Genomic DNA, 25,809 nt, shown 5'->3' on the forward strand with positions numbered 1-25,809 from the left:
CTCCCCTTGTTTTAGCAGTTTTTAATGTTGTTTATTCATAATTTTTAAAAAGATATGAAGAATGTAAAATTTCCACCATTTCTAAGTTAAGGGCATTTACAAAGGAACAGGGTCTAAAGAAAAAAGCCCACGTATGTTTGTCCAAAAAAGAATAGTTACGATTAGAAAGAATCTGAGCCACCTTACTATGTCGGGACATTAAAACATAATTTTAGTTCATATGATATAAAAACCCTGGGGACCATTAAGGGGATGTTTTTTTAATCTATAACATTTGAACTAGGAGGCACAAAAAGAATAAGTAACTATAAGAATAACTATAAGAGTGAATGGTAACTAAATGGCTTCAATTGTCAGTTAGATAAAACTGATAGGCCACATCATGAAGAAGGGCCAGACATAATGTGAGGGAGAGCAGGGTTCACCAAAAAAAAAAAAAATACACCATTTTATATATGCAAGGATTGATACAATCTTTATTTCCTAGACATTGGGGACAGAATAAACAAAAATTACAAAACAAGATGACAAAGATCTTCACATTTTGTGCATTTCTTCAGTCACCTTCAGCATCCTAGGCAAGCTTATTCTTCACTTTTGACTGCCTTTCCAGCATCACGGGATTTCACGCGCAGTTTGTTCACCTGGGACTCTGCAATGTCAGCCCGCTCTTCAGCCTCTTCCAGCTCATGCTGAATCTTGCGGAACTTGGATAGGTTGATGTTGGTTTGTTCCTCCTGAGAATGGTGAAAGTCGTGTGAAAATCAAATGTTCTACTTCTGTTTCATTTGGGAAACACAACAACTTTTTGGGGGGAGGGGGGGACCTAAGGTGAAGGTACAGATTTAAATCTGTTACGTAAATCTGATCAGTAAGAACAAAATGGCAATCTTGCTTTTCTCAAAGACAGTATAAATTCATGTTTAAACTGCTTATAATGTCAATATAATGTCATCTCTGTTTAGCCTAGTGAAGAATTAGATTTAGCTTATTTTAAGAAATAATCTAGCCAGCAAAATTTAAAATTTCATGAGGCACTAGTGTGTTGGGTAAGGCTATGCAATTAGACAATCATAAGCTTACAACGATGGACAGTATATGAAATAATCAATGTTGAATACGTATGAGAAAAAAATAAAACTGAACGAAATGAAATATATATGCCCAAAGCAGATATAATTACATCTGCAACCTGATCCACTATCAGTTATACAGGAATAGTTCTTGACAGAAGTATTTTGATAGAGGTTGATGTAATACAATTTAAAGTAAATGAGATATCTCTTTTAATCCAGTTATTCAGCTGTATATGGCGTCTGGAGCTCTGGTTTGCTTCTATATATTCATAAAAGGCAAAGAAATTGGGGGAACATAAAGCATTAGGATCATAATAACATAAAACATACTCAAAATTGGGGAGGATTTTATTTGGAGCAATCATGAAAGAATGCATTTTAGTATGTAAACATTTAGATGCATTTGTTAAGGGAGAAGAAAGCAAAGTGTCCCATAAAATATATTTTCAAGGTCTTTATTTCCAAATTGGGGGGGAGGGGAGGACCTGATCTAGCTTCCTTGTGCATGTGTGCTGTGGAGCCCCTGATGACATCATTTACAGTGAAAAATAGAAGCAGCAGAGTCTCACTGGGGGCAAAATTGGCCCCAAACATAGCATTTTTAATATGTTTGGGGCCAATTTGGCCCTTCTGAGACTCTGTAGCTTCTGGTTTTCAACCAGAAGTGCATCATCAGGGCCTCCAGAGTATGTGCCATTTTGCCACATGCTCTAGTGGCTCCCAGCCTGCCTCCCCCCACCCTGTCCAGGTGAACAGAGCCAGGGTGCGAAAGGTGGGGGCAAGGGACACGTGCCCCCAGCGGGGGGCTGGTAACCCTACCACATCCAGTTTTAAACTGAAATATAATTATTTTCCCATGAAGTACTTACAGATTCTTCAGATTGTCTCTTGTATGCTTTCACTTTAAGCTGGAGTTTATCCACCAGATCCTGAAGCCTCAGAACATTCTTCCGATCTTCCTCAGACTGAAGAAATTTGGATGATGGAGGAGGAAAAAAATAGGTTTCTATGATTTAAATTTTTTACTCAGTTCAACTTTCCTAAATAAATCCTTTTTTCCCCTAAAATAGAAGAATGAAGAAGACTAGTACAATGTGCTTGGGGGTTGCAGCAAAATATAAGGAATTAGGGAGATTAATCAGAGGAGGCAAAACACCGCTGCAACTTATTCAGGAAGGCATATGGATTAAGTGGGAATTGAAGCTTCCCATAGCATGCAATGGTGTTAATGTTTATATGTTGCCATTTAGAGGTGGTATTGGCAGTAATTAGGTTAATTATATTGGAACAGGAAAAGGGAGGCAATAAAAAGTTCAGTATTTATTTAATTTATATTGCTCTGTTTCTGGGAAGACAATTATTTTCTGTTTCATAAAACTGTAATCCACTGCCCAGTAATGGTAGGATATAAATTAACATATACCTTCATAAACATTATTATTATTTTAAAATTATTTATGTTATTCTTTTTTCTCCATATTATCAAATGCCCAGTTTTACTAATTAATAATTTCGGCCGTTATCCCATGGTCTAAAAATAGCACAAGACTCATGGAAGGCTGCCAGCTTCCTTCCATGATTTTTTACGCCATCCATTTACAAAACGGCACAAACATGATTTATGGCGTTTTGTAAATGGATGGTGTCAAAAATCATGCACGGAAGCCGGCAGCCTTCCGTGAGTCTTACGCTATTTTTAGAACATGAGGAAACAGCCTTCATTAGAGTGTTTATCACAGCTAAACTTTCACCATGCTCACCTGGTAGGTCAACTCTTTTACTCGTCTCTCATATTTGCGTACACCCTTAACAGCGTCAGAACTGCGCTTCTGTTCATTCTCAACTTCTGCTTCTAATTCCCGTACCTGGAAAAAAAATGAAGATTTTAGTTGTAACTTATATATCAGAGTTAGAAACATCACTATAACAAATAGTTAACTGTTGTTGTGGTAGGCACAACAACAAAATGACTGCCTCAGGAGGTGGTGCCGACCACAAAATGGCTGCCACAGGAGGCCGAGCCACACATACAAAGGAAGCTCAAGTGCATAGGAGAAGAGGGGAAATTAAAAATACACTGGAAAATATGAGTGTGAGAGAATGAAACAAACACTGTAGTGACAGCAAACAGAGCCCCACTTGGCTGCACTCGCTTTTTAAAAACACTCGGTGGGTGCGATGAAAGGTATTGGCAGGTGCCATAGCAGTCACAAGCACCACTTTGGGTACCCCTGCTTTACCTATTTGGGAGATTTCCCTTGGTATACAAAAAAAATGGGGTTGGATCCAGAAAAAATTTTCTAATGGCAGAAAGGAACTTTTCTGCCTCCCTCCAGCCTGCTGATCTCCTCAAAATGCTGCTTCTGGTGGGTAGGGGACCCTGAGGAATGCATGAGGAAGGTCTGCGGTGGGAAGTGAAAAATACAGATTTAATCCAGATCCTAACCATGATTAATCAAATGAGAGAAAGGAAGACAAACTTCTCAAAAACCACCTTGATCTGCAATGAAAACATTCCAGAAGGGATGGAATTTTGAGAGCAGCTGAACATTAGTTAATGGAAAGGAGGGGAAGAACTCAAGCTGCCAAAGCCCCTGAGAACATAGTGAATTCTAGCGGGGGAGATTTTGAGAAGTGGGATATTATTTCCAAACAGTCCCTCCTTTTTGCAATGCTCGCTGGGTCCCTGCTGGTGGGAAACTATTTTCTACAGAGACTCACTCTAGCCTCCAGTTTCTGGAGTTGTTTCTTGCCACCTTTCATTGCCAGCTGCTCTGCCTCATCTAGACGGTGCTGCAGGTCCTTCACGGTCTGCTCAAGGTTCTTCTTCATCCTCTCCAGGTGGGCACTGGTGTCTTGCTCCTTCTTCAGCTCCTCCGCCATCATGGCTGCCTATTAATAATGAAATCAATCCAGTTCAAGAAACCTGCCATACCAATGAAAACCGGGTTATACTTTTCAAAGGAAAACTCCCTTCAGCTCACATCAGTGATGGCCTTCTTAGCCTTGTCTTCTGCATTGCGTGCTTCCTGTACAGTCTCTTCCACTTCACCCTGGATTTGGGCAATATCTGTTTCCAGCTTCTTCTTGGTGTTGATCAAACTGGTGTTCTGTTTGGGGGAAAAAGGGTTTAGTGTTATTGCTTGAATAGAAAAGGCATAAACTGTCAAACATTATTAAAGTTTTGCAAGAAAGAATTATATTCAGGTGCAAAGAATAATGGCATCTACTCAGAAACAAGCGTTTGTTTATTTGATACCTAGCCGTACTTCTAAACTCCCTTCAGAGTCCCAAAGGAGGCCAAAAATTCTGTAACTCAATCTAATAATAATCTTCATAATCCCTGTTGGTTGGTAAATATTAGTCAGGCATAACTTTTTTCAAAAAAATGGCAACCAGTCAAACGTTCAGAAAGAAAGACATGGAAACAGGATTTTCCTCACATATTAACCAAGCGCAGATTTTGCCCTCTATAACAGGGCCTGATATACTTTATTCACTCTCAGGGACAGCATAAGGACATAGTTCCTTTGAAGCTGACCTGTGTGTGGAGGAGCTGCACGCGCTCACTGGCGTCCAGGAGCTCCTGTTCTGCCACTTTCCTTCCCCTTTCTGTCTGTTCCAGAGCTGCCCGGAGCTCCTCAATCTCAGCCTGCATCAGGTTAGCCCTGCGCTCAACCATGGCCACCTGCTCCTTCAGGTCTTCCTGGCTCCTCAAAGCATCGTCCAAATGCAGTTGTGTGTCCTGTCAAACAAAGTTGTTGTGTATCTTAAAATCCTTGTTGTTATTAGACAATCAAGGTTTCTTGGCTAATTGCCTGAAATTTCCCAGAAATACCTTGAGCTGTCCTTGTGAGTTCCTGAGGTTCTTGAATGCCTCAGCAGCTTGGCGATTGGCATGGCTCAACTGGATTTCCATTTCATTCAGATCTCCCTCCATCTTCTTCTTTACCCTCAAGGCATCATTCCTGCTCCTTACTTCAGCATCTAGAGTACTCTGCATGGACTCTACCACTCTCAGGTGATTCCTCTTCAGCTGATCAATTTCCTCGTCCTTCTCTGCAATTCTCCTGTCAATATCAGACTTCACCTGGTTGAGCTCCAGTTGGATCCGGAGGATTTTGCCTTCTTCATGTTCCAGTGAAGCCTAATGGAAACCATTTATTACTGCTGATAATAATGAACTAAAATCGACAGCTTCTTTCTATTATATTAAAATGCAGTAGGCATTATATTTAACACAGAATATTCTGCATTCTTTACTGCAGAGGAGCACTGTTTTGATCAGTTTTATGTTCATACTTTTCACCTAGTGGTTTATAGCTTACTTCTGGTTTATAGCATGTCATAGGACAAGAGCTCCTTGTCCAGCTTCTCCTATGACCAATCTCATGTTTACCTCAGCTTCTTCAAGAGAAGCTTGAAGTTCAGATTTCTCTTGCTCAATTTGTTTCTTCACTTTCTCCAGTTCATGAATGGACTTTCCTCCTTCAGCAATCTGTTCCGTGAGGTCAGATATCTCCTCTGTTGGTTGTCCCCCACAAATGTTAGACATTTAAAGAGAAAACAAGAGTGTTTATAAGGATGAGGATTCAGGAAGGGATGAAGCAAATATACTCTGGATGTTACTGAAATAGTGTCTTCTTGAGTCATCCAATCTCATCCATATGCGCCAGAGTACTAACGTGCTTTTGCCAATAATTTTATTGGCAACATTTAAATTCTTATACATGAGCATCTATTCAGCTTTAAGAAGGACTGGATGAGCACATGCCTTCTAAATGATTTTTTTAATGCGGGGAAGGGCCTTCAGCAGCTCTCTCTTCGATCTTAGGTTGTTTGAGTAAAGTGGATTATAGAAGCACTATGATAAGAGCACGTAGAGTATGCTCACTGATATACTTGGGTTTAACATTGCCACAATCCATTCCAGCTTACTTCGATTTCTTGACAGTTCCACGTTATCGACGATTATTTATGTTAGCCAGATTGAATGCCACTCCATCAGGAGAGTTGCTGGGACGTTTAAATAGGGTTCCCTACTCTGAGCAACTCTGCCAATGTGGCTCTGGCCAAACAGACACTCTTCAACACTGTCTATTTGAATGTAATACTCTAAACATGGCAAGAGACAGATGGATCAAGCCCTATATCCAGGACCCAGGAAGTATAGAGGACAATTTGAGGCTCCTCTTAGCAGGGGTGGATTTCAATACTACTTTAGCAGTAGCCAAGTTCCTCTCCCAATTGGTTAAAGAAAAAACTCGCTAAATTTTAGTATTATACAGATTATATATTAAAAGATTTTTCCTATTTTAACTCTAATTCTAATGTGGCACTGCTCAGAGCCGAATTGGCTGTATGAGCAGTATCATTAAAAGTATGATGCGGGGCACAGTCGCCAATTTACTTTACCAGTAAAAGTCATGCTCTAGCTTCTCCCTGTTGGGCATTCAGTGTTCTAAATCCATATTAGAAAAGGAAATAATGGTCTTACGCTGAAGATTCTTATTCTCGCGCTTCAGCGTTTCCAACTGATCCAAGGACTCCTCATAAGCATTCTTCATCTTGAAGAGCTCTGTGCTGAGTGACCGAGTCTCCTTCTGCGAAGCTTCCAGTTCAGACTGAGCTTCCTCATACTTCTGTTTCCATTCTGCCAGAACCTGCAAAACACCATGAAGAAAACATAAGCAAGGAGTTTATGCACTACTTTCAAATCTCTGATGTTGACCAGATATACCTTATCAAAGTTCTTTTGCTTCTTGTCTAGAGCTGCGCAGGCTGCATTGGACCTTTCCACGTCAATCATGAGGTCCTCCACTTCATTCTGCAGTCTCTGCTTTGTCTTCTCAAGAGAAGCACATTTGGAATTCACAGCCTCCACATGTTCTTCAGCATCTTGCAGGCGCTGGGCAAGCTTTTTCCTGAAAAATATTGAAAGTAAACAGCATTTACCTGTTTAGGCAATCTAAGGGGAGAAAGGGCTTTGGCTTCACATTATAAACTTGGTACATCTTTTTTTTCATTTACAATACAAACTATTTTATTTATGTGCAGCACTGAAGAAATAATTTAATCACAATATCTTTAAAACCAAGTGATGAACCAGCAATACATCTTGACATGGGAATATTTCTTTGGGGTTTCTTTTTTTCCCCCATCCGAGCACTTTTGAGGATTTGACAAAGAAAGTATGCAGTGTGCTAACTGCAGTTACCACTGGCAGCGCATCCTAGAATTTGGCACATAGGTCCAGCATATCAAAACACTGAGGGGGATCGTTTTGAAGTGATGATAATTCAAAAGATTCAAATAGTTAATATTTCTTATATTGGTCTATTCCTAGGGTCATTACATACTTCCATGTATATAAGTAGATTTCTCAATATTTGCTGACTGAAAGTGCATTGTGCAGTGTATCTAAGATGATATGATAAAAAAAACTGCATCTGTGATGCTTAATCTGTGATTACTGTTTCATATGTACAGGAGAACAGTTGTTGAATGAGTATGCTTGTGTGTGTGTGTGTGTGTGTGTGTGTGTGTGTGTGTGTGTGTGTGAGAGAGAGAGAGAGAGAGAGAGAGAGAGAGAGAGAGAGAGAGAGAGAGAGAGAGAGAGAGAGAGAGAGAGAGAGAGAGAGACTTAGGCTCAAATACCGGATCATAAGTGGATTGTTTCAGGGAGCCCATCTCTGGATTCTCTTTTCTTGTAGAAATAAATTAAAACAAACAATATATTCTTTGTTAGATCTCATAGGCCATCAACCTGAAATTTATTACCAGGTTACTAATTAGAATTTGCAGAAAAGCAAATAATATTTAAATTGGTCATGAAAAGAAATTACTTTTTAAGTTACAAAAGGCTGAGGAAGTAGAACTGAAAAATTTTTATATAGCAAAATCAAAAAGAGTGCAGTAGCACCTTTAAGACTAACCAATTTTATTGTAGCATAAGCTTTCGAGAATCACAGTTCTCTGCATCTGACGAAGAGAACTGTGATTCTCGAAAGCTTACGCTACAATAAAATTGGTTAGTCTTAAAGGTGCTACTGGACTCTTTTTGATTTTGCTACTACAGACTAACACGGCTAACTCCTCTGTTTTATATAGATTAGACCTTGTTGAACACAACCCGTTTCTATTCTGAATGTAATATGTGCAAAAATAGGAAATGAAGTCTGAAACACAAAAATGTATAAAACTATTTCCAGTAATGAAGTTGCCCTGGGTTAAGAGTGGCATGCAGTACTAGAAAACTGACAGCATAGTCGTAACTTCATATAGGACCCTTTGCAGAAGAACAGCATTTGTCCTGAACGCCCTGTTCTCAGTCTCCACCCTCCAAACACACACATACTTGGCCTCTTCTAGTTCTTCCGTGCGCTGAATTGCATCAGTCTCATATTTGGTCCTCCACTGGGCAACCTCACTGTTGGCCTTGGACAGGGCACGCTGGAGCTCAGCCTTGGCTTCCTGCTCCTCTTCAAATTGCTCCCGGAGCAAGTCACAGTCATGGCGTGCAGATTGCAAAGCATGGGCCAGTGCATTCTTCGCCTGCGCAAAAGAATTGATTTGTTCAAGGATTTCCCTAAATCTTTTTGCCAAACTTTCTGAGAATAACTGTTTTTATTTCCAATTATAGAACAATGTAAAGAACAATGTGAAAGTTAAAAAGAAAAATTAACAGAGTGAAAATGAAGGGTCTCTTTCCTTATCTGCGTTGTGACTTTCACTTTACAAACCTTCAAGCAGGGCACTCTAGTTTTTACTCATTGTAAATTGCAGAGTTTAGGCGCTAGAGGCACTTAACGATTCTTTGTATATATTTGCCTATACAATATTGTTGCCCTGACCCGGATGGCCCAGATCTAGCCTAATCTTCTCAGGTCACAGAAGCTAAAGAAGGTGAGCCCTAGGGCCAAGCTACAAGTGATGAATGACACTTGAACGGCAAGTGGATTGAGTGGAGGACAAGTGAACAGGGAGAAATACACTTGCCGTTCAAGTGTCATTCGTCACTTGTAGCTTGGCCCCTAGTTAGTAATTGGATGGGGGACCCCCAAGATCGGGACTTCTATGCTGTGGCAGGAAATGGCTTCTGTTAGTGTCATGTCTCAAAACCCCCAGCAAAGTTTGCCATAAGTCAGCTGTGACTTGACAGCACTTTACACACACCATATCATTATTTTATAGGATCCTATATTTTATAGGGTAATCTCAGATGCTTTGGTTCTTTACAGCTTTCTGCAGAGTATCATTCTATCACAGAAAAATCTATCTACCAGATCTAGATGTAAAGCACACCTTTGTTTCTTCTTCAAGTTGTCTCTTTAGTTCTTCAATCTGTTGGGTATAGCCTTGCTTCCCTCTTGAGAGCTGGGAAATCAAAGAATCTTTTTCCTCTATCTGACGTGCAAATTCACCTGAAAAGGACAAAAAAGAATGGAAGAGATTGAATAGTACTGGTCTAAAGATTATTTTGGGAAAAAAATAGGAACAATGGAAAGATCTAAAACATAATAACATTAGTAATATATTGTATTTAACTTTGATCATCTTTGAAGGTATTTCCCCTCCAACGTTATAAACTGAGAAGAAAAAGAAACTTATCATATTCCCCTTCTGATGACATATAGAAGATCTGAGAACAGGAGAGAAATGAAACATTCCCTTTGAACATTACACAGAAGAGGAGTCAATGGAATGAAAAGTGGCTGCACATTTATGCTGGCAGCACTTATTTAGCCAATGCCTCTTTCAAGACTTTCGGGTGGCAGAGCTCATATGTAAACCAAATAATTAGGCGCAAAATTGCATTTTCACAGTTTTTATTACTCTAGGCAATATTGTGTCATCCTGATCTTACAAATATATGCATATTTCAATTAGATAGTATTATGATATGGGCTTTGTTAAAAACTGTTCATATGAACTTTCTCATAAAAATTACTAGTAGTAGAATCAACCACTTCTACAAATACCATGTTAGAATATGTCAGCTCCCTGATCTCTCAGTGTCACAGGTGCTACACAGGTCTTTTGGTGCTACACCTCTGAAGATGCCAGCCACAGCTGCTGGCGAAACGCCAGGAACTACAATGTCAAGACCACAGCAATACAGCCCGGAAAACCCACAACAACCATCACACTAAAATAGTTCACCCGAAGCTGTTTGTACATAGTGGAGTGCTTGCAAGGCAGCACAATGCCTCCCTCCCCCTCCCCAGTTCAGCCTCAAAAGACAAAATACGCTCATGACCATTTTCAGGATCATGCTCCCCACTAACAGATCAGCAAGGGTGAAACTGCAAGCACTATAAGCTCGTTGGTTTCTGCCAGGAAGCCATGGTAGCTCTGTAGACCTTTATTACCTTTTGACTAGCTAGCTCCCTTGCCATTCAGGAATTGAGTTCCTGAACTTAGCCTAGCCTTACATTACCTTTATCTGCTAGATAACTTCCTGGGTTGGGTCATTTTCTTCACTGCTCCCATCTTGGCATGACCAAGACTTGTCATTTCAGCATATAAAATTTGCTATAACTCCTATGTAATTTATAATCAGTCTTACCCGTTTCTGTTTGTAGACGAGCTCTTTGAGCACTCAGATCATTAATGGTGCGCTGGTGTTCTTCCTCCTTTGCTTTAACTTCACTGAGCTGATCTTCCAAAGAGCGGCTTAATTTTTCAAGAGTTGACTGAAATGAGTGAAAGGAAATACATTGAAATAGCCTTCAAACAAATACTGTAAAAGTGAAAAATGGCACACATTGAATTGAGAAAGTAAAAATTTGACCGCTTATAAAAATAATACAGACCAGGGCTTTTTTTCAGCAGGAACGCGGTGGAACAGAGTTCTGGCACCTCTTGAAAATGGTCACATGGTTGGTGCCCCCACCCCCTGATCTCCAGACAGAGGGGAGTTTAGATTGCCCTCCGTGCCGCTCAGCAATCTAAACTCCCCTCTGTCTGGAGATCAGGGGGCGGGGGCACCAGCCATGTGACCATTTTCTCCGAGGGCAACCCACTGAGTTCCACCACCTCTTTTCTCAGAAAAAAAGCCCTGATACAGACTGTCTATTGAGAAATCTTTACCCATGCCAGATCATGTATCATTCCAACCATAATCAAGGACAATTTTCAGAACAAACCTAATGAACAGGACAAAACATTCTTGAAGGAATCTTGATAATGTCTACTCAGATGTAAACCCCATTTTATTGAATGGGGCTTACTTCCAGGAAAGTGTCCTTGGGAAACATGAAAATCACTTTTATTTATTTATTTATTTATATCTATTTATATTTATTTATTTATATTTATTTATAGTTTTCCTTTCTCACTGAGACCCAAGGTAAATTACACAGCACAAGTAAATAAGAACAACTGCTAGGATATTTGATGAACAAGTACAAGGATCAAAGTAGTTGAATAAGGCTGAGTGATTTGGGTCTGTTAGAGCTGAATATTTTAAAAAAACATCATTACATATTGTTTAAATTTTTATTAAAATTTAATTCCTGGCACCCAGATCCTGAGTATTTACTTTGATGAATTTGTCTTTGATTGCTTTCACAATGCTGGCATATTGTTAAATTTTTCTATGGTTTGAAAATATAGCTGTCATTATGCTACATTGCCAATACGTAGAAGCTTATGAAATAAATATTAGGATTAAGCTGTAAGACTCCCACCTCAGTACAGATATTTTTAGTTTTCAATAATATTAAATAAATATTGTGTTGCAGTGTACTAAAGAGCAAACCTTGGCTTTGGAGACAGACTCCATGTTGCTGGCAAGGTCATCAATCTCCATCTTCAGCTCACTCTTTTCCTTCTCCAGCTTCTGTTTGACACGCTGCAGGTTATCAATTTGTTCCCCAAGTTCAGCTGAGCTATCTGCATGCTTCTTGCGGAGAGCAGCCGCAGTGGCTTCATGCTGCAGAGTGGCCTCTTCAAGGTCCCGGCGCAGTTTCTGGAATTCTGCCTCGCGTTTCTTGTTCATCTCAATCTGAGCTGAAGTTGCTCCACCAGCTTCTTCCAGGCGCTCACTGATCTCTTCAAGTTCCCTGGAGAGATCAGCCCGCTGCTTCTCTGCTTTAGCCCGAGATGCACGTTCAGCCTCAATCTCCTCCTCCAGTTCCTCAATACGGGCCTAAAGAAAGGGAAGCAACCATGAAGAGTCAAACCTGCTTCTCAGATGAAATAATTCACCCAGTCCCAAGGAGAACGTGATGCAACTTGCCTGTAGCTCCTTGATCTTCTTCTGAAGCTGAGAGCCTAAGGCCTGCTCATCTTCAATTTTGCTTTGGAGCTGGCTGAGTTCAAAGTCTTTCCTTTTCACAACAAAGCACAATGTGTTTGAGTCCATATCAAAGATGCGGCATAAGGATACACCCCCCCCTCAAAGTTCTTCCAGAGAGAACTGGACTTACTTCTTAAGCTTTTCATCCAGCTGCTGTTTATCATTCTCCAAATCCATTGTGGATTCTTGGGCCAGCTTCAGGTCTCCTTCAAGTTTCCTCTTAGCTCTTTCAAGGTCCATGCGAAGCTTCTTTTCTTGCTCCAGTGACCCTTCAAGCTGAAGCAAAAGAAGTCATAAAGAGGCTGCACACAGAAGTCCACCTACATCTCAGATCTGTAATTTCCCACATTATTGTGCTCACATCGTCCACTTGCTGCTCCAGCTTGGTCTTTGCTTTGGTCAGAGTATTCACTTTGTCCTCTTCTGCCTGCAGGTCATCTAAGGTCTGCTGATGGGCCTCTTGGAGGGCCTTCTTTTCCTTGCTCAGTTTGGCAATGTTTTCATCCAAGACTGCCATCTCTTCAGTAAGGTTTTTCACCTTTTACAACAGAAATAGATCCAGAATGTTATCATATAATGCAATGCAGATATTACAGTCTAACTTTTTAAAATGAACTTGGATGTATTCTTGTCAGTACCTTGTTCTCAGTGGCATGCTTTTCCTTTTCAACCTTGGCCAGGGTTAACTCAAGATCATCGATGTCTTTCTTCAGCTCTGAGCATTCATCTTCCAGCTTCCTCTTCTTGGCTGTCAACTCAGCATTCATTTCCTCTTCATCTTCTGCTCGTTCCGTCAGTTCCTTAATTTTGGCTTCCAGCTGGATTTTGGTTTTGATCAGCTGGTCACATCTCTCCTCAGCATCTGCCAAGCCATCAGATTCCTACAGATGGAAAATATCATAGCCCTGATCCAGAGCATCATGTATGCTGTGGGACACAACCACTCATTTCAATGGTTTGAACCAGTCTACTAATATAAAATACCTATGGCTTATATCCTACCATTGAAATTAATGGGGCCAGTAATTCATCAGTATTCCTGAGTTTTGTAACAAAACCCCCTTCATGCTTTTACAGGAAAATACACTGGCTGTGTTAAATGCTCAAATAGACACACACATTTATTAAATATAACCATATTTATGAAATAGTAGAGTCCTGTAGCACCGTTAAGACTTTATTATAGCATAAGCTTTTGAGAACCAAAGCTCTCTTCATCTTGCCTCTGACGAAAACAGCTGTGGTTCTCAAAAACATATGCTACAATAAAGTTGGTTAGTCTTAAAGGTGCCACTGGACTCTTTACTATTTTGTTATTACAGACTAACATGGCTAACTCCTCTGGATCTATGACCATGGAAAGCATACTTATGAAAAATCTTAGTTAACCCCTATTCCCTTTGGAAATTTCACTGTAGTACTTGAATTTCTAACCTACAGCAGTGGTTGAATTTCTAACCTATACCACATTAATAGGACAAAAAATGTATATTGTCACTAGTAATGCTTACAGCTTGGACTTGGAGCTGCAAGTCATTTTTCTCTTGCATCAGAGACACCATTTTTTCTTCCAGTTCCTTCCGTTTGGCCTCAGACTTGGCAAGTTCTTCTTTCGTTTTCTCAAACTCTTCCTTCATGTTGGCCATCTCCTTCTCTGACTCAGCACTCTTCAACAGAGGCTTAATCTTAAAGTACAGCTTCATCCAAGGCCAGGTCTTGACATTCATGAATGAACGAACATTGTACTGAATGGTAAAGATGGACTCCCTGTAAGGAAGGCAACAGAACATCTTAAGGATGATTCCAGAAAAAATTCAGTCTGACTAAAGGTGTTTTATTCTGGTCTACAACTTATTCCCCTCCTCATTCTAACCCACTTTACGACGTTCATACTATATTATTGAATCAGGATTTGTTTATTTGACAAAAGGGTGGGCAGTATGTAAGAATGCAACCTTATATGCTGCTACCTCATACAGAACTTTATTAAGGTTTGCTTCTCAAGGTTGTTACATGTACCCCAAAAACTTAATGTATATGAGCTGCAAATGCATTTTTTCTGTGATATAAATATAGTTCTCTTTTTGCCCACCTCATTTACATACTATGGCAAACGCACACATTTGCTGCCATATACTTTGTGGCCCTCAATGTAGTTTACAGTATTGTCACATCTGTATAGTAACGAGGCTCTTTAAGGCATAAATCCTATTAAAGATGTCAAAAGTCTACCTCCTTTCCATCATTTTCTTGAATTCCAGTCTCATCACATAACCGCGGCACACTGCTTGTGTCCGTGTAATCAGCTGTGCCAGCTTGTCATCTCTCATCTCCTCTAGAGTACCCAAAAGGCCAGCTTTGAAGAACACCTGGAGAATGAAAACATTTAAGAATATTGCTCTGTGTTCCAACAAAGCTAGATGTTTCATTCTTATCCCCCAGAATAATTTTACCTTGGTGTGGCCGAATTTGTACTGGGTGTGGTCAACATCAATGGATCCAAGAAGTTTCTCTGAAGCCTTCTTGCTATCTATGAATTGTCCTTCCGGGATGGCACTTGCATTTAATATCCTATATCTGTTGAGAAAAACATATTGGTTTTTTATTTTACTAAGTAACACTTATTTCTTTTTTCCTTTATAAGCATCAGTAAGAACAAAACCTAATTTTGCTATAGAACGTCAGCCTCATGCCCAAATAACTCTCTCTACATATGCTTTACTTTACTAAAAATCTAATGAGGAATTCTGTCACCCTCTATTTAGTCTATAAAGCTTCTCTTGAGGCCCCGTTGTTGTGCTGTTAAACACTGATGCTTTCTTCAAACGGCGCACAGCCTGGAATATGGCCCCTACCTCAACACAGCTGATAACATCAAGGCTTGGCATTGTATATAGGTCTCCCCTCTAAGTTAACTCAGAGACTCCAGTTGGTGCAAAATGCTACAGCTGAGTTATTATTGGGAGCTAGGAGGAGCATGAATACTTCTCCCATTCTGCAATCTCTCCAATAGCTATAAGTTACTGGACTCAATTCAAGGTATTGGCTACAAAGTTCTTCATGGCCTTTGTCCAACATATCTTCAGGTCCTCCTCTCGCTCTCTCTGTTCCACCATGACAGCTTAGCTCATCTGAACAGGGCCTTCTGCAGGAACCACCTTGCACATGGGCAAAATTAACAGCTGCCCATACATGTGTAATCTGTGGTAGCTGCTGCCTACAGGAAGAGATCAAGAAAGCTCCCACTCTCCTGGCTTTCTGCAAACTATGCAAAGCTGAATTATTCAAGAGGGCCTTTTACTCAGATAGGAGGACTGTACTATAAGGAAGTTGTCTCAAAGGCATCCATCAGTAAAGGACAAAGACTATAAACATTACTAGATTCAGCATTTCTTCAACTCTGTATTGGATGTCTGCTGGTTTTAAATCTTTGTAAATTTGCATTTATATACGCTTATACATTATTTATTGACATGTCTTTGAAAGTGACTGTACTGACTCACACTGTGTAATCTGCCTTGAGTCTCAGTGAGAAAGGCGGACTATAAATAATGTAAAAATAACATAAATACAAAAAAAGGTCCATTATAGATATCAAGAATTTTTCAATTTAAAACATAGAATCCTTTGTTTATTTTTTGTCTCATCCTCACTTCCTTAAACCCTTACGTGACAAAAATTACACACATGAACTAATTCCTAATTTAAATGAGATTTTAATTAATAGTCTAATTTACAATGTTGTGTTGAAAATAGTTGTTAAGACAGAACTAAGAGATATAATAGCAAATTACTGTAGCCACATACTAACCTCTGTTTGAAGTCACCATAGATGATCCTGCTGGGAAATCCCTTCCTGCAAATTCTGATGCCTTCCAGCACTCCATTACACCTCAGCTGATGCAAGACGAGCTCATGCTCCATGGCACCTTAGAATATTAGAGTGTGGATTAGCGCTACATGGTAGGAATCAGAGGAAATTAATGTGTCGCACGTTTCTTTTGGTCACAATATCTTACCAGGAGTTTTCGTTTCATTGGGAATGAGGCAACGCACAAAATGAGGGTGAGTACTCTTCAGATTGGACATCAGCTTGTTTAAGTTCTCCTGTGGGTCCAGAAGCAGTTATTACAATCTATATGTAGATGAAGCCCAATTCACTTCTACTACAGAACAGGCAAGTCATTTTGGAAACTCATCAACAGCCTGTCACTTTGTCAGGAGGAACTATTGCAAAGAAAACAAAGTCATATTTCTCCTCCAAGCATCTACATCTTCTCTTTGGATTTGACCAGGGCTTTTTTTCAGCAGGAACGCAGTGGAATGGAGTTCCGGAACCTCTTGAAAATGGTCACATGGCTGGTGGCCCCGCCCCTGATTTCCAGACAGAGGGGAGTTTAGATTGCCCTCCGCGCCGCGGAGGAAGCTCAGTCTGAACTAGAAGCTGCGCGGCATGGAGGGCAATCTAAACTCCCCTCTGTCTGGAGATCAGGGGGCGGGGCCACCAGCCATGTGACCATTTTCTCTGAGGGCAACCCACTGAGTTCCACCACCTCTTTCCCCAGAAAAAAGCCCTGGATTTTACTAACAAATCCAAGCTGTTTTCCTTTGTAAACAATGTATATTTTGAATGTATTGATCCATTTAATTTCACATAAATAATTTCCCCTTCAATTTTCTTTTGAGTCTGACATTTATTTTCAGTTTCACAAATGAAAGAAATTGTACCGTACCCTGAAGAGAGCAGATACAGTCTGGAAAGAGGAACCCTTCTTTTTGCCGCCTTTCTTGCCACCGCCGCCCTCTAATTGATTTAAAAACATGTCATTAGAAAACAATATTGTATTTAAAAAAATCAAATGTGATTAGTTTTAATATCTATGAAAGTTTTATACTTTTATTGTATTTATTGTTAGACGCTTATTGCATTGTCATTTTTACACCTGATAATCCACCTTAAGTCTGTGCAACAAAGGCAGGCTATAAATAAATACATAAAATCATTTCATGAATTATTCATGAATAAACGTATCAGGCCTAGGAATAAAGAAACTTTCTCTGTTGAATGACTGGCAGTGCAAGCCTAAGAATGGTTACTCCAGTCTAAGCCCATTGATTTCATTGGGCTTAGACTGGAGTAATCAGGGCTTTTTTTCAGGGGGAATGCGGGGAAATGGAGTTCCGGAACCTCTTGAAAATGGTCACATGGCTGGTGGCCCTGCCCCCTGATCTCCAGACAGAGGGAAGTTTAGATTGCCCTCCACGCCGGCGCAGAGGACAATCTAAATTCCCCCCTGTCTGGAGATCAGGGGGTGGGGCCACCAGCCATGTGACCATTTTCTCTGAGGGCAACCCACTGAGTTCCACCACCTCTTTTCCCAGAAAAAAAGCCCTAGGAGTAACTCTTATTGGGATTGTGCTCTTAAGTTGCTAATTATCCAGCAGTTACCAGCATCTGCAGGGCGATCAGCGAAGAGTAAGGCCAAGGTCTTCATGGATGATTTCTGGAATAGCCCCACAACAGTTTCATTCAGGGGGTCCTTGTTCTTGTCCAGCCAGCCACTGATGTTGTAATCCACAGTGCCAGCATAGTGCACCAGGGAGAAGTGGGCCTCTGCTTTGCCTTTGCCAGGTTTGGGCTTCTCAAAGTTCTTGCACTTGCCAAGATGCTGGTCATACAACTTATTCTTGAAAGAAACGTCTGTTGCCTTGGGGAACATGCACTCCTCTTCTAGGATGGAGAAAATGCCCATTGGCTGAAGCAAAAAATAGCAGATATATAAAGAATTAGATTAATCAAAGTAGCATTTATTTTGTACAGTTGAATTCTGCATACTGAGCATCCAATATACTTAATTTAATACAATTAACTTTATGAAAGCCATATCCCTTCATCTTGCCCTTAGGCCTTGTTTCAGTTTGAATGCTGTACTTTTACAATTGCTAACAATGTTTTAAATTGTTTTAACTGTTTTTTGTATGTAAGCACTTATGATGTAAATCTGCTCTGAGCCCGCTCACAGGGACAGCAGACTATAAATTAAATAACTAAATATGTTATTCCTGTGCAGCTACTGATGTATAAAATTAAGCATGAACTCAAGACATAGTCCTCCAAAAATAGGAACTTTGGCAGCTACATTCAGGCTAAAGGGCCTTCTTGGTCATGATGCCCGAAATCTGGAACTCCCTCCCAAGGGATTCATCTGTCTCTCTTTATCATTTTCTTCCACCAGTGGATGAACACTTTTTTTTTTTGGCATTCCCTCACTAAGTCTCACTGGCCCTCTTCCCTGTTTGTGTGTATGTATATGTTCATATGACTTATTTAATTGTTCAAAAATATTTTGTATATTTTATCAGTATTTTAAATGCTGTTTAATGTTTTCATTGTTTGCAGCCATGGGGACGCAAAGTTGGGTGGAGAGGTGGCACACAAATGTTTTAAATAAATATACAGACCTTCTCAATGAGTTCAATGCAGGCAGCCAAGTCCATACCAAAGTCAATAAATTCCCAATCAATTCCCTCTTTCTTGTACTCTTCTTGCTCTAGCACGAACATATGATGATTGAAAAACTGTTGCAGTTTCTCGTTGGTGAAGTTGATGCACAGCTGCTCCAAGCTGTTAAACTAGACAATGCAAATAAATGAGATCACAGTGTTTAGAGGAGTTCTTAATCAGGTTCATAGTTGTTATCATTACAGGCCCTCTTCAGTAGGTTTCTGTATTTAAAGCTGTGTATAAATTTAGTAAAAGGGTGTCTTTATTTTTCATAGTTATCATATGTTATCAGATCAAATCTGCTCATATTTTTCTGTATCGTTCATTGCTCATCTCCTTAAAACTCACTGCTTTTTTATGTTTTCCTAGACATTGCTTACATTCCAAACATGCCTTGAGCTGATGATTCCACAGTCTTCATGCCAGATAATTTCTACAATTTCTAATTTAGTTGGTCTTTAAGGTGCTACTGGACCCAAACCTTGTTCTCCTACTACAGACCAACATGGCTACCCAGGCTGAAACTAATCAGTGCCAGAAATTTCAGTCAATCTTTCATCTCCAGTTAATAGTTAGGAAACAATTTCACTCTTTCAGTGCCTTTGCATCCAGAGCATTATTGAACGATGCCCTTAATTGCTTAAAAAATTTACTTTGGCCATTAGGATCCCCATCTCTTGTCCAGAACCACTCCACAAGGCCCTGTTCTCTTACATCAAAGATTTCAAAGCCAGCAATGTCCAACACTCCTATGAAGTGCTGCCTTGACTGCTTGGTATCCAGCTGCTGATTGATACGAACAACCATCCACAAGAACATCTTCTCAAAGACAGATTTAGCCAGTGCACCAACTGAATTGTACACCTACAAAAATGGAATAAGAGTAAGTGCTGTCAGCGGACAAGTGCTGTAACAAATCTCAGATCAATCAGCTACAAACTTCATATCATACGTCACCTGCTGGACAGTTTGGCCTTTGGTGACAAATTCATTCCCGACCTTGACTCGAGGATAGCACAGAGCTTTTAAGAGATCTGCTGAATTGAGGTTCATCAGATAGGCAGCCTTGTCAGCAACTGAGCACAGAGTTAAGAGCAAAGGTTTATGAGCATACAAATACACAATATTTTCTACATTGGATGACTGTATGTAAACAAACAATGGCCTATAGTACAGACCTAACATGAAATGAGAACAGGAAGAAGCAGAGGAGTAAAATATTTATTTATCCCTTTATTTCTGTGTCTGATATTTCCCAGTGACATAAGCATGAAGAAGTTTATACCTATATGAACACAATTGAACTTCCTGATGTGATATGAAAGCTATTATTATGTCCATATTCTGTGTACTTATTCTGTTTCTATGTTTCTGCCTAATATGTTTTAAAAGACAGTTTACATATATATCAGAATACAAAGTTTTAATTTCATAATCTCAGATTTGACTTTTTCTGGGTAGCCCAAAGTGTCGATACCCAAAATTTATCCATATTTACTGGAGGTTCTACATTACTGTTGAGTTACTCCTTAACTACAGAGATTCAACAAGGAACCATGAGTTAATTTCAGTCATAAATTGTGGGTAAGAATGAGTTGGTAGCTCATGTTGGACTGAATCAGGTCCATAATACCATAGGAAAGAGAGAAGAGTGATTAGCTGATGGCACTTTGGAATTGCAGTAATTCTTGATCTTGATCCAGCAGCATGGAAATTTTTAGTTTATGTTTGATGAAACTTCAGATGTTCCAGCTGAAAGTTAGGAGCAGCGGAAGATGTGGGAGGGGAGGCATTGGGTATGTGTGTCTTTTTTCTGTCAGTTTCTTTGTAAATTATATCAATACCTTCGGTGCCGTCTGGCTCAGCCTGCTCCTCACGTTGCTTCTGCTTGAACTTCATGTTCCCATAGTGCATTACAGCTCCTGTTAGCTTGTAAATGGCTGTCTTTTCCTCAGCATTGAAGCCCAGGATATCAATGGCACTCTGTCAAATGAATCAGCAAGCTCTGTAAGTGAATTCTCTTTATATTAATTCAGGCTGATACTCCAGAAATTCATGTTACTTACATCTGTTGCCATCAACTCTTCTTGATCATCTATGCTGGGGACAGTGATTTCCCCTTGACTTACATAGTGGTAGTCATATGGGTTGGTGGTAATCAGAAGCATCTCTGAATGAAGAAAAGAGCAAATATTGATCTTGTTTCATTCATAATGAAAATATCTACAACTATCAGGTCAAGTACATCATTCATCAGGTGCCAGCAAAATTGCACAAGATTACACTTACCAATGAGTTCTGGCCTCTTGTTGGACATGATCTGATAAAAGATGTGGTAGCTTCTTTCAGCTTTTAGCTGGAAAGTTACTCTGGATTTCTCCAGGAGATCTGAAAAGAAAGGAAAAACAGAAGCAACCCAATCAGAAACCAACAGGATGGAAAGGGGATACTGGTCCATCTAAAGAAAAGGCCCTTACATGTCTCAATGTCAGCAGAAGCCAGTTTGCCTGTGGCACCAAAATGGATTCTGATGAATTTACCCTATAAAAAGGAAAAGGCATGTCATTATATGCTCTGCTAAAGAATATTGTATGAGCCCACTAGACTTCCCCAAATGCAAGCCAGAGCTCAGATTCTGCAAAAGACTCACAAAACGGGAAGAGTTATCATTCCTCACAGTCTTGGCGTTTCCAAAAGCCTCCAGCAAAGGATTGGCACTGATGATTTGATCTTCAAGGGTCCCCTGCAATGTAAATATTATGGTCTAATTGTCTACCCTCAGTCCGAGAGCAGTTGCACAAAATCATGTGTCACTCGTTAGTGATGGGAAAACGTGCCTGCATTTTGCCAGTTTGGACTGGTGCTTCTTCCTTTTTCTTGTCTGAAGCTGCTGCAATTGTTGCAAAGTATTGGATGACACGTTTCGTGTTCACAGTCTTTCCAGCACCGGATTCTCCACTGTTGATCAGAAAGAATACAAATAGTAATCAAGAATAATGTTCAATGCTTGTGAATCATAACATTGACGTTTTCAGATATATGCTACATTTGGTTTTGTACCAACTTAACCTGCTATGGCATCCTCTAGAGATACCTGTGATTTGCTGTTTTGCAAGGATGCTGGGAATTCTCAGTTAGAGATCACAAGACTCTCCTTCCCGATCACAGCTACAGAATGACTGTTAACCAAGTTTAAGTATGTATTATAGTTGCATCATATGATACATGATGGTCTCATGATACTTTTCCTAATACAGTGATAATGCCTTAGAACAAATTTTAAGAGAATATGCAAACATGTTCCAGAGGATATACAAACAAAGTTTAAAATAAATAACTAGCATAATATAACTGCATTAAGAAAGAATGCTTACGTAATCAGAATTGACTGGTTCTCCCGATCTGGAAAGATGAGAAAACAATTACTTTGAATGAAGCCAGATTTTTTTTATCGTTGGAATGAATGTGAAAGAATAAAAAGTAGTATACAAATATTTTAAAATTTATACAAATAAACCCTACATATACAAATGAACACTATGATGTCATCTCTGATGCAATCCAGAAATTATGTCATCAGGTTGTACAAAGTTTTAGTTAAACCATAGAGTAAATGCTAGAACATTACCCCTACATGATAATGTTACTTCTGGGTCATTCTGAAAATGCTCTCTCTCTCTCTCTCTCTCTCTCTCTCTCACACACACACACACACACACTCATACACCATTGTAAGTCTCTCGCTGGATGCCAACGTTGGGCTAGCAACCCTATCTAAAAGTGTTCTCTCGCAGTTGGAAGCGATAGAGACTTGTTTATTGAAGTTATTCCACTAAAGACACTGAGATACCTTGAAGATAACATTCACTCTTCCAAAAACATCAATCTACTCACCAGTTAACATGGCCTGATAGGCATTGTCAGAGATAGAGAAGATGTGGGGAGGTGCCTCTTGACGCTTTTTGCCTCTGTACGCACTTACCACTTCAGGGTTGTACACTGGCAGCCACTTGTAGGGATTGACAGTGACACAGAAGAGACCTGAGTAGGTCTGAAAGAAAAGGGAAACAGAATTTAAGTTGCAAATTGTCTGTATATCATCTCAAGTTGTGTAAAAATCCATCATTCCTAAACTTCCTTTGGACAAGAAATTCACGAATGGGGTGTATGAATGACATGAATTCTATGTAAGCAATTCATCTGAACAAATGGAAATAAAATATAAATAATAATGTATTTGTCAGTTACCAGGCGCCTGTCTTTGACTGGCCTAAGACATTGAATAGATAGGAAAGGATATATTTGTGAATAGTTATTCTCCCCACCCCAAAGCAGGAAAAACTAGGGATGATAACTAGGTTTTCTTAGAATGGGTGTTCCTGCATGGGAAATTGTTAAAGTCTAGTTTCACCACAAAGGGGCAGCGAAATGCTACTTTAAAAGAAACTCACATAGATCATCCAGGCTGCATAACGCTCTTTGAGGTTATACAGGACAGCAGGTTCGTGGAGATGGGTCATCATGGCCATGTCCTCAATTTTGTCATATTTGGGAGGGTTCATGGAAAATACTTGATCTTCCTTCACAGTCACAGTCTGACAAGGAAAAAGAATACCAGTTTATGTCAATTTAGAAAGAAAGGAGGAGACAGTAATACCATTTCATTTTTTGTCTTTTACTCACTTCCCCTTTTTCAGTCTTGACTGTGACTTTTCCACCTTCCCTGGCTGTGACAGTGGCCTTCGTGTAGGAGATCTTAGGATCCACCACAAACACTGAGTTCTTAGCATCAAAGGGCTTGTTCTGTGCCTCAATTCTCTCCTTTTCTGATTTGCGGAGAAAAGATGCGGCTGGACCGAAGACGGCCATCTCAGCATCGGAAGACATGGCTGTGATTTAGAGGGCACCAGCGCAGCGAAGAAATACTGAAGGAAAGAAAAATATAAATTAGGACATAAAACAGTGGAAATATTTCTCTTACAACCATTTCCAGTCCCCCTTCTACTTTCAGTCAAGATAGATTATACTAGTTCATTTGATATACGCTTCACACATACACATAGTTAGGTGCTGTAGAAATTGAGGGCCTGCAAGGACTTATGGGGGAAGCTCATTTTCCCCTTCCCCTGTTATTTCTTCTTCCCCTTCCTGAAACCCCCCATAGCCTCTTCCCTTTTCCTGCTTCCTTTTCTTTTTCCGACCCACTGGCCAACCTACCTTAACTTACCTCCCTGTCTCCCTATTTCTCTCTTTCCTTCACTTTGGCAGTCTCTACCAAGGAAAACTATGGCCCAGTTGTGAGGCGCTGGCCACCACCCCAGGCCCAGTTGTGTGGTAGAGGACCCATCCCACAAGGACTTGCAAGGGGCACCTTATTTTCCCATATATCCTCTTCCCCACAATATTTCCTTTTCCCCTCCTCCTGGCACCCCCCATACCTTCACCTTTCCTTGTGTCCTTCTGTCCTTCCCACCCATCAGCCAACCAACCAACCTTTTATCTGCCCCCAGTCTTCAACTATATTATTTCATTTATTCCCTGTCTTTCTCCACAATGGGAACCAGGCAAATCTCCTGGTGGCTGCAGCAAGGCCTCACCGCAATTCCTCCTCCTGGAGTAGATTTGCCACTGTGGGTACCAGGATGCCTTCTCGGCCAGCCCTGTGGCAGAAGGGCTGTGTCAAGCCTGTCTGAGTTCTGCACAGTGCAAAGGAGATGACACCCAAGTCCCATGCAAGGTGAAGGAAGTGGCACCCAGTAAAGGAGCTGGCACCTAGTCCACCAAAGCCCCGATGCAAGGCATGGGGCCAGGGCAGGCTGGTGATGGGCCCTTTTCCTGAGCCATTTCCACTCCCAGTCTTCCCCTGTTCCCTCCCTCAAAGGCCAAAACAGCCCTGGAAAGGGCCCTGCTCCCTCCCCCTGCCTTTTACTGACAGAAACCAAAAGTTGAAGGCTAACGATACTGTGTGGGCGCCTAGCAACAGCCATTGACAGCATTCCTATCTTAAAGCTGTAGGCACTGCTTCCATTATTTTGGAGGGTTTTAACCCCTTGGTTTATTTATTTTTTGTTTTAGATTTTTCTGAAAATCTGGGGTGTTTTTCAAGTTTGTAGAAAAATCTGTCTTGTCGGTCCATGGCTCCAGTCTCTGGATTTAAGTAGCCACAGATTTGGCCACATTAAAATCAGATGTATTAATATTGGCCTTGACCATGGTATTTGTTCCATTTATATGTCTGTCTCTCAAACAGTCATATTTTTATCACACCCTAAGGCATCCTCACCACACCTGTATGAATCAAGTTAGGCTGAGAGAGAAAGTGACTGGCCCACACTCTCACACTGATGATGATATAAACAGCAAAACACAAAAGGTGCAGCCTGGACTAAAGTGTGACAAGAAATCTAGGAGAACAAGCACATCTCTTCTTGGGTTAATTCTACACCACACTTTTTGTGCCCCTTCAAATAATAACCATATACTTTTCAGACTAAATCATTCCTATCACCTTATAAAACATGCAGGCCCTCTGTGGAGTCATCCTGGTTACAGCTATCTGCACAATTGAATATATTTGGATTGTGTCAGTGCAAATATTTTATTACAATGACTAGTATGTCAGTGATTTCAAGGCAATACCTTAGCAGACTGTCTCCTCTTAGGTGGCATGCAAGTTCAGTACAAATTATATTATAGCTATATATGATCCATAAACACTGAAAGAAAGCAATCTGTCCACCAAGCAGCATGCATGTCCCTCACTATAGGGTCCCCTTGCTATCTAATTTCCCTAGGGGATTAGTAAATCAAGGTCTTACCTTTGTTGAGTAGTGGGTGGATAGTAATGCAACGTCCCGCTATCCAAGACTGCAAAATAAAAGTGACAAATCCTTTCTATACTGTTTCACCAAAGCTCCAGTAATAAA

At 40.3% G+C, this 25,809-nt stretch overlaps 1 protein-coding gene across 2 annotated transcripts; it reads right to left on the bottom strand.

Moving 5' to 3' along the window:
- Positions 1-447: 447 nt before the first annotated feature.
- Positions 448-25,809, bottom strand: LOC129328109 (myosin-4-like). Of its 2 annotated transcripts, XM_054976887.1 has the most exons (40): positions 25,702-25,757; positions 24,481-24,543; positions 23,567-23,808; positions 23,335-23,478; positions 22,778-22,934; positions 22,258-22,285; positions 21,721-21,841; positions 21,534-21,626; positions 21,361-21,424; positions 21,173-21,271; positions 20,950-21,053; positions 20,728-20,866; positions 19,841-19,959; positions 19,598-19,747; positions 18,841-19,011; positions 17,828-18,134; positions 17,112-17,182; positions 16,398-16,485; positions 16,190-16,307; positions 14,832-14,955; positions 14,611-14,747; positions 13,890-14,145; positions 13,017-13,259; positions 12,740-12,916; positions 12,509-12,654; positions 12,319-12,409; positions 11,839-12,228; positions 10,645-10,771; positions 9,381-9,499; positions 8,434-8,630; positions 6,817-7,000; positions 6,574-6,739; positions 5,476-5,600; positions 4,915-5,223; positions 4,618-4,821; positions 4,061-4,186; positions 3,798-3,968; positions 2,837-2,941; positions 1,946-2,041; positions 448-737 (listed from the first exon to the last, which is right to left on the bottom strand). In XM_054976887.1, the coding sequence occupies exons 3-40, from the start codon at positions 23,768-23,770 to the stop codon at positions 585-587; spliced, it is 5,823 nt and encodes a 1,940-aa protein (XP_054832862.1). In that variant the 5' UTR covers positions 23,771-23,808; positions 24,481-24,543; positions 25,702-25,757; the 3' UTR covers positions 448-584. The 2 variants fall into 2 exon arrangements, with proteins under 2 accessions (XP_054832862.1, XP_054832861.1); XM_054976886.1 differs by lacking the exon at positions 24,481-24,543 and having other exon boundaries at positions 25,702-25,809.

This window comes from Eublepharis macularius, chromosome 4 (assembly GCF_028583425.1).
Source record: "Eublepharis macularius isolate TG4126 chromosome 4, MPM_Emac_v1.0, whole genome shotgun sequence".
Lineage (NCBI taxonomy): Eukaryota > Metazoa > Chordata > Lepidosauria > Squamata > Eublepharidae > Eublepharis > Eublepharis macularius.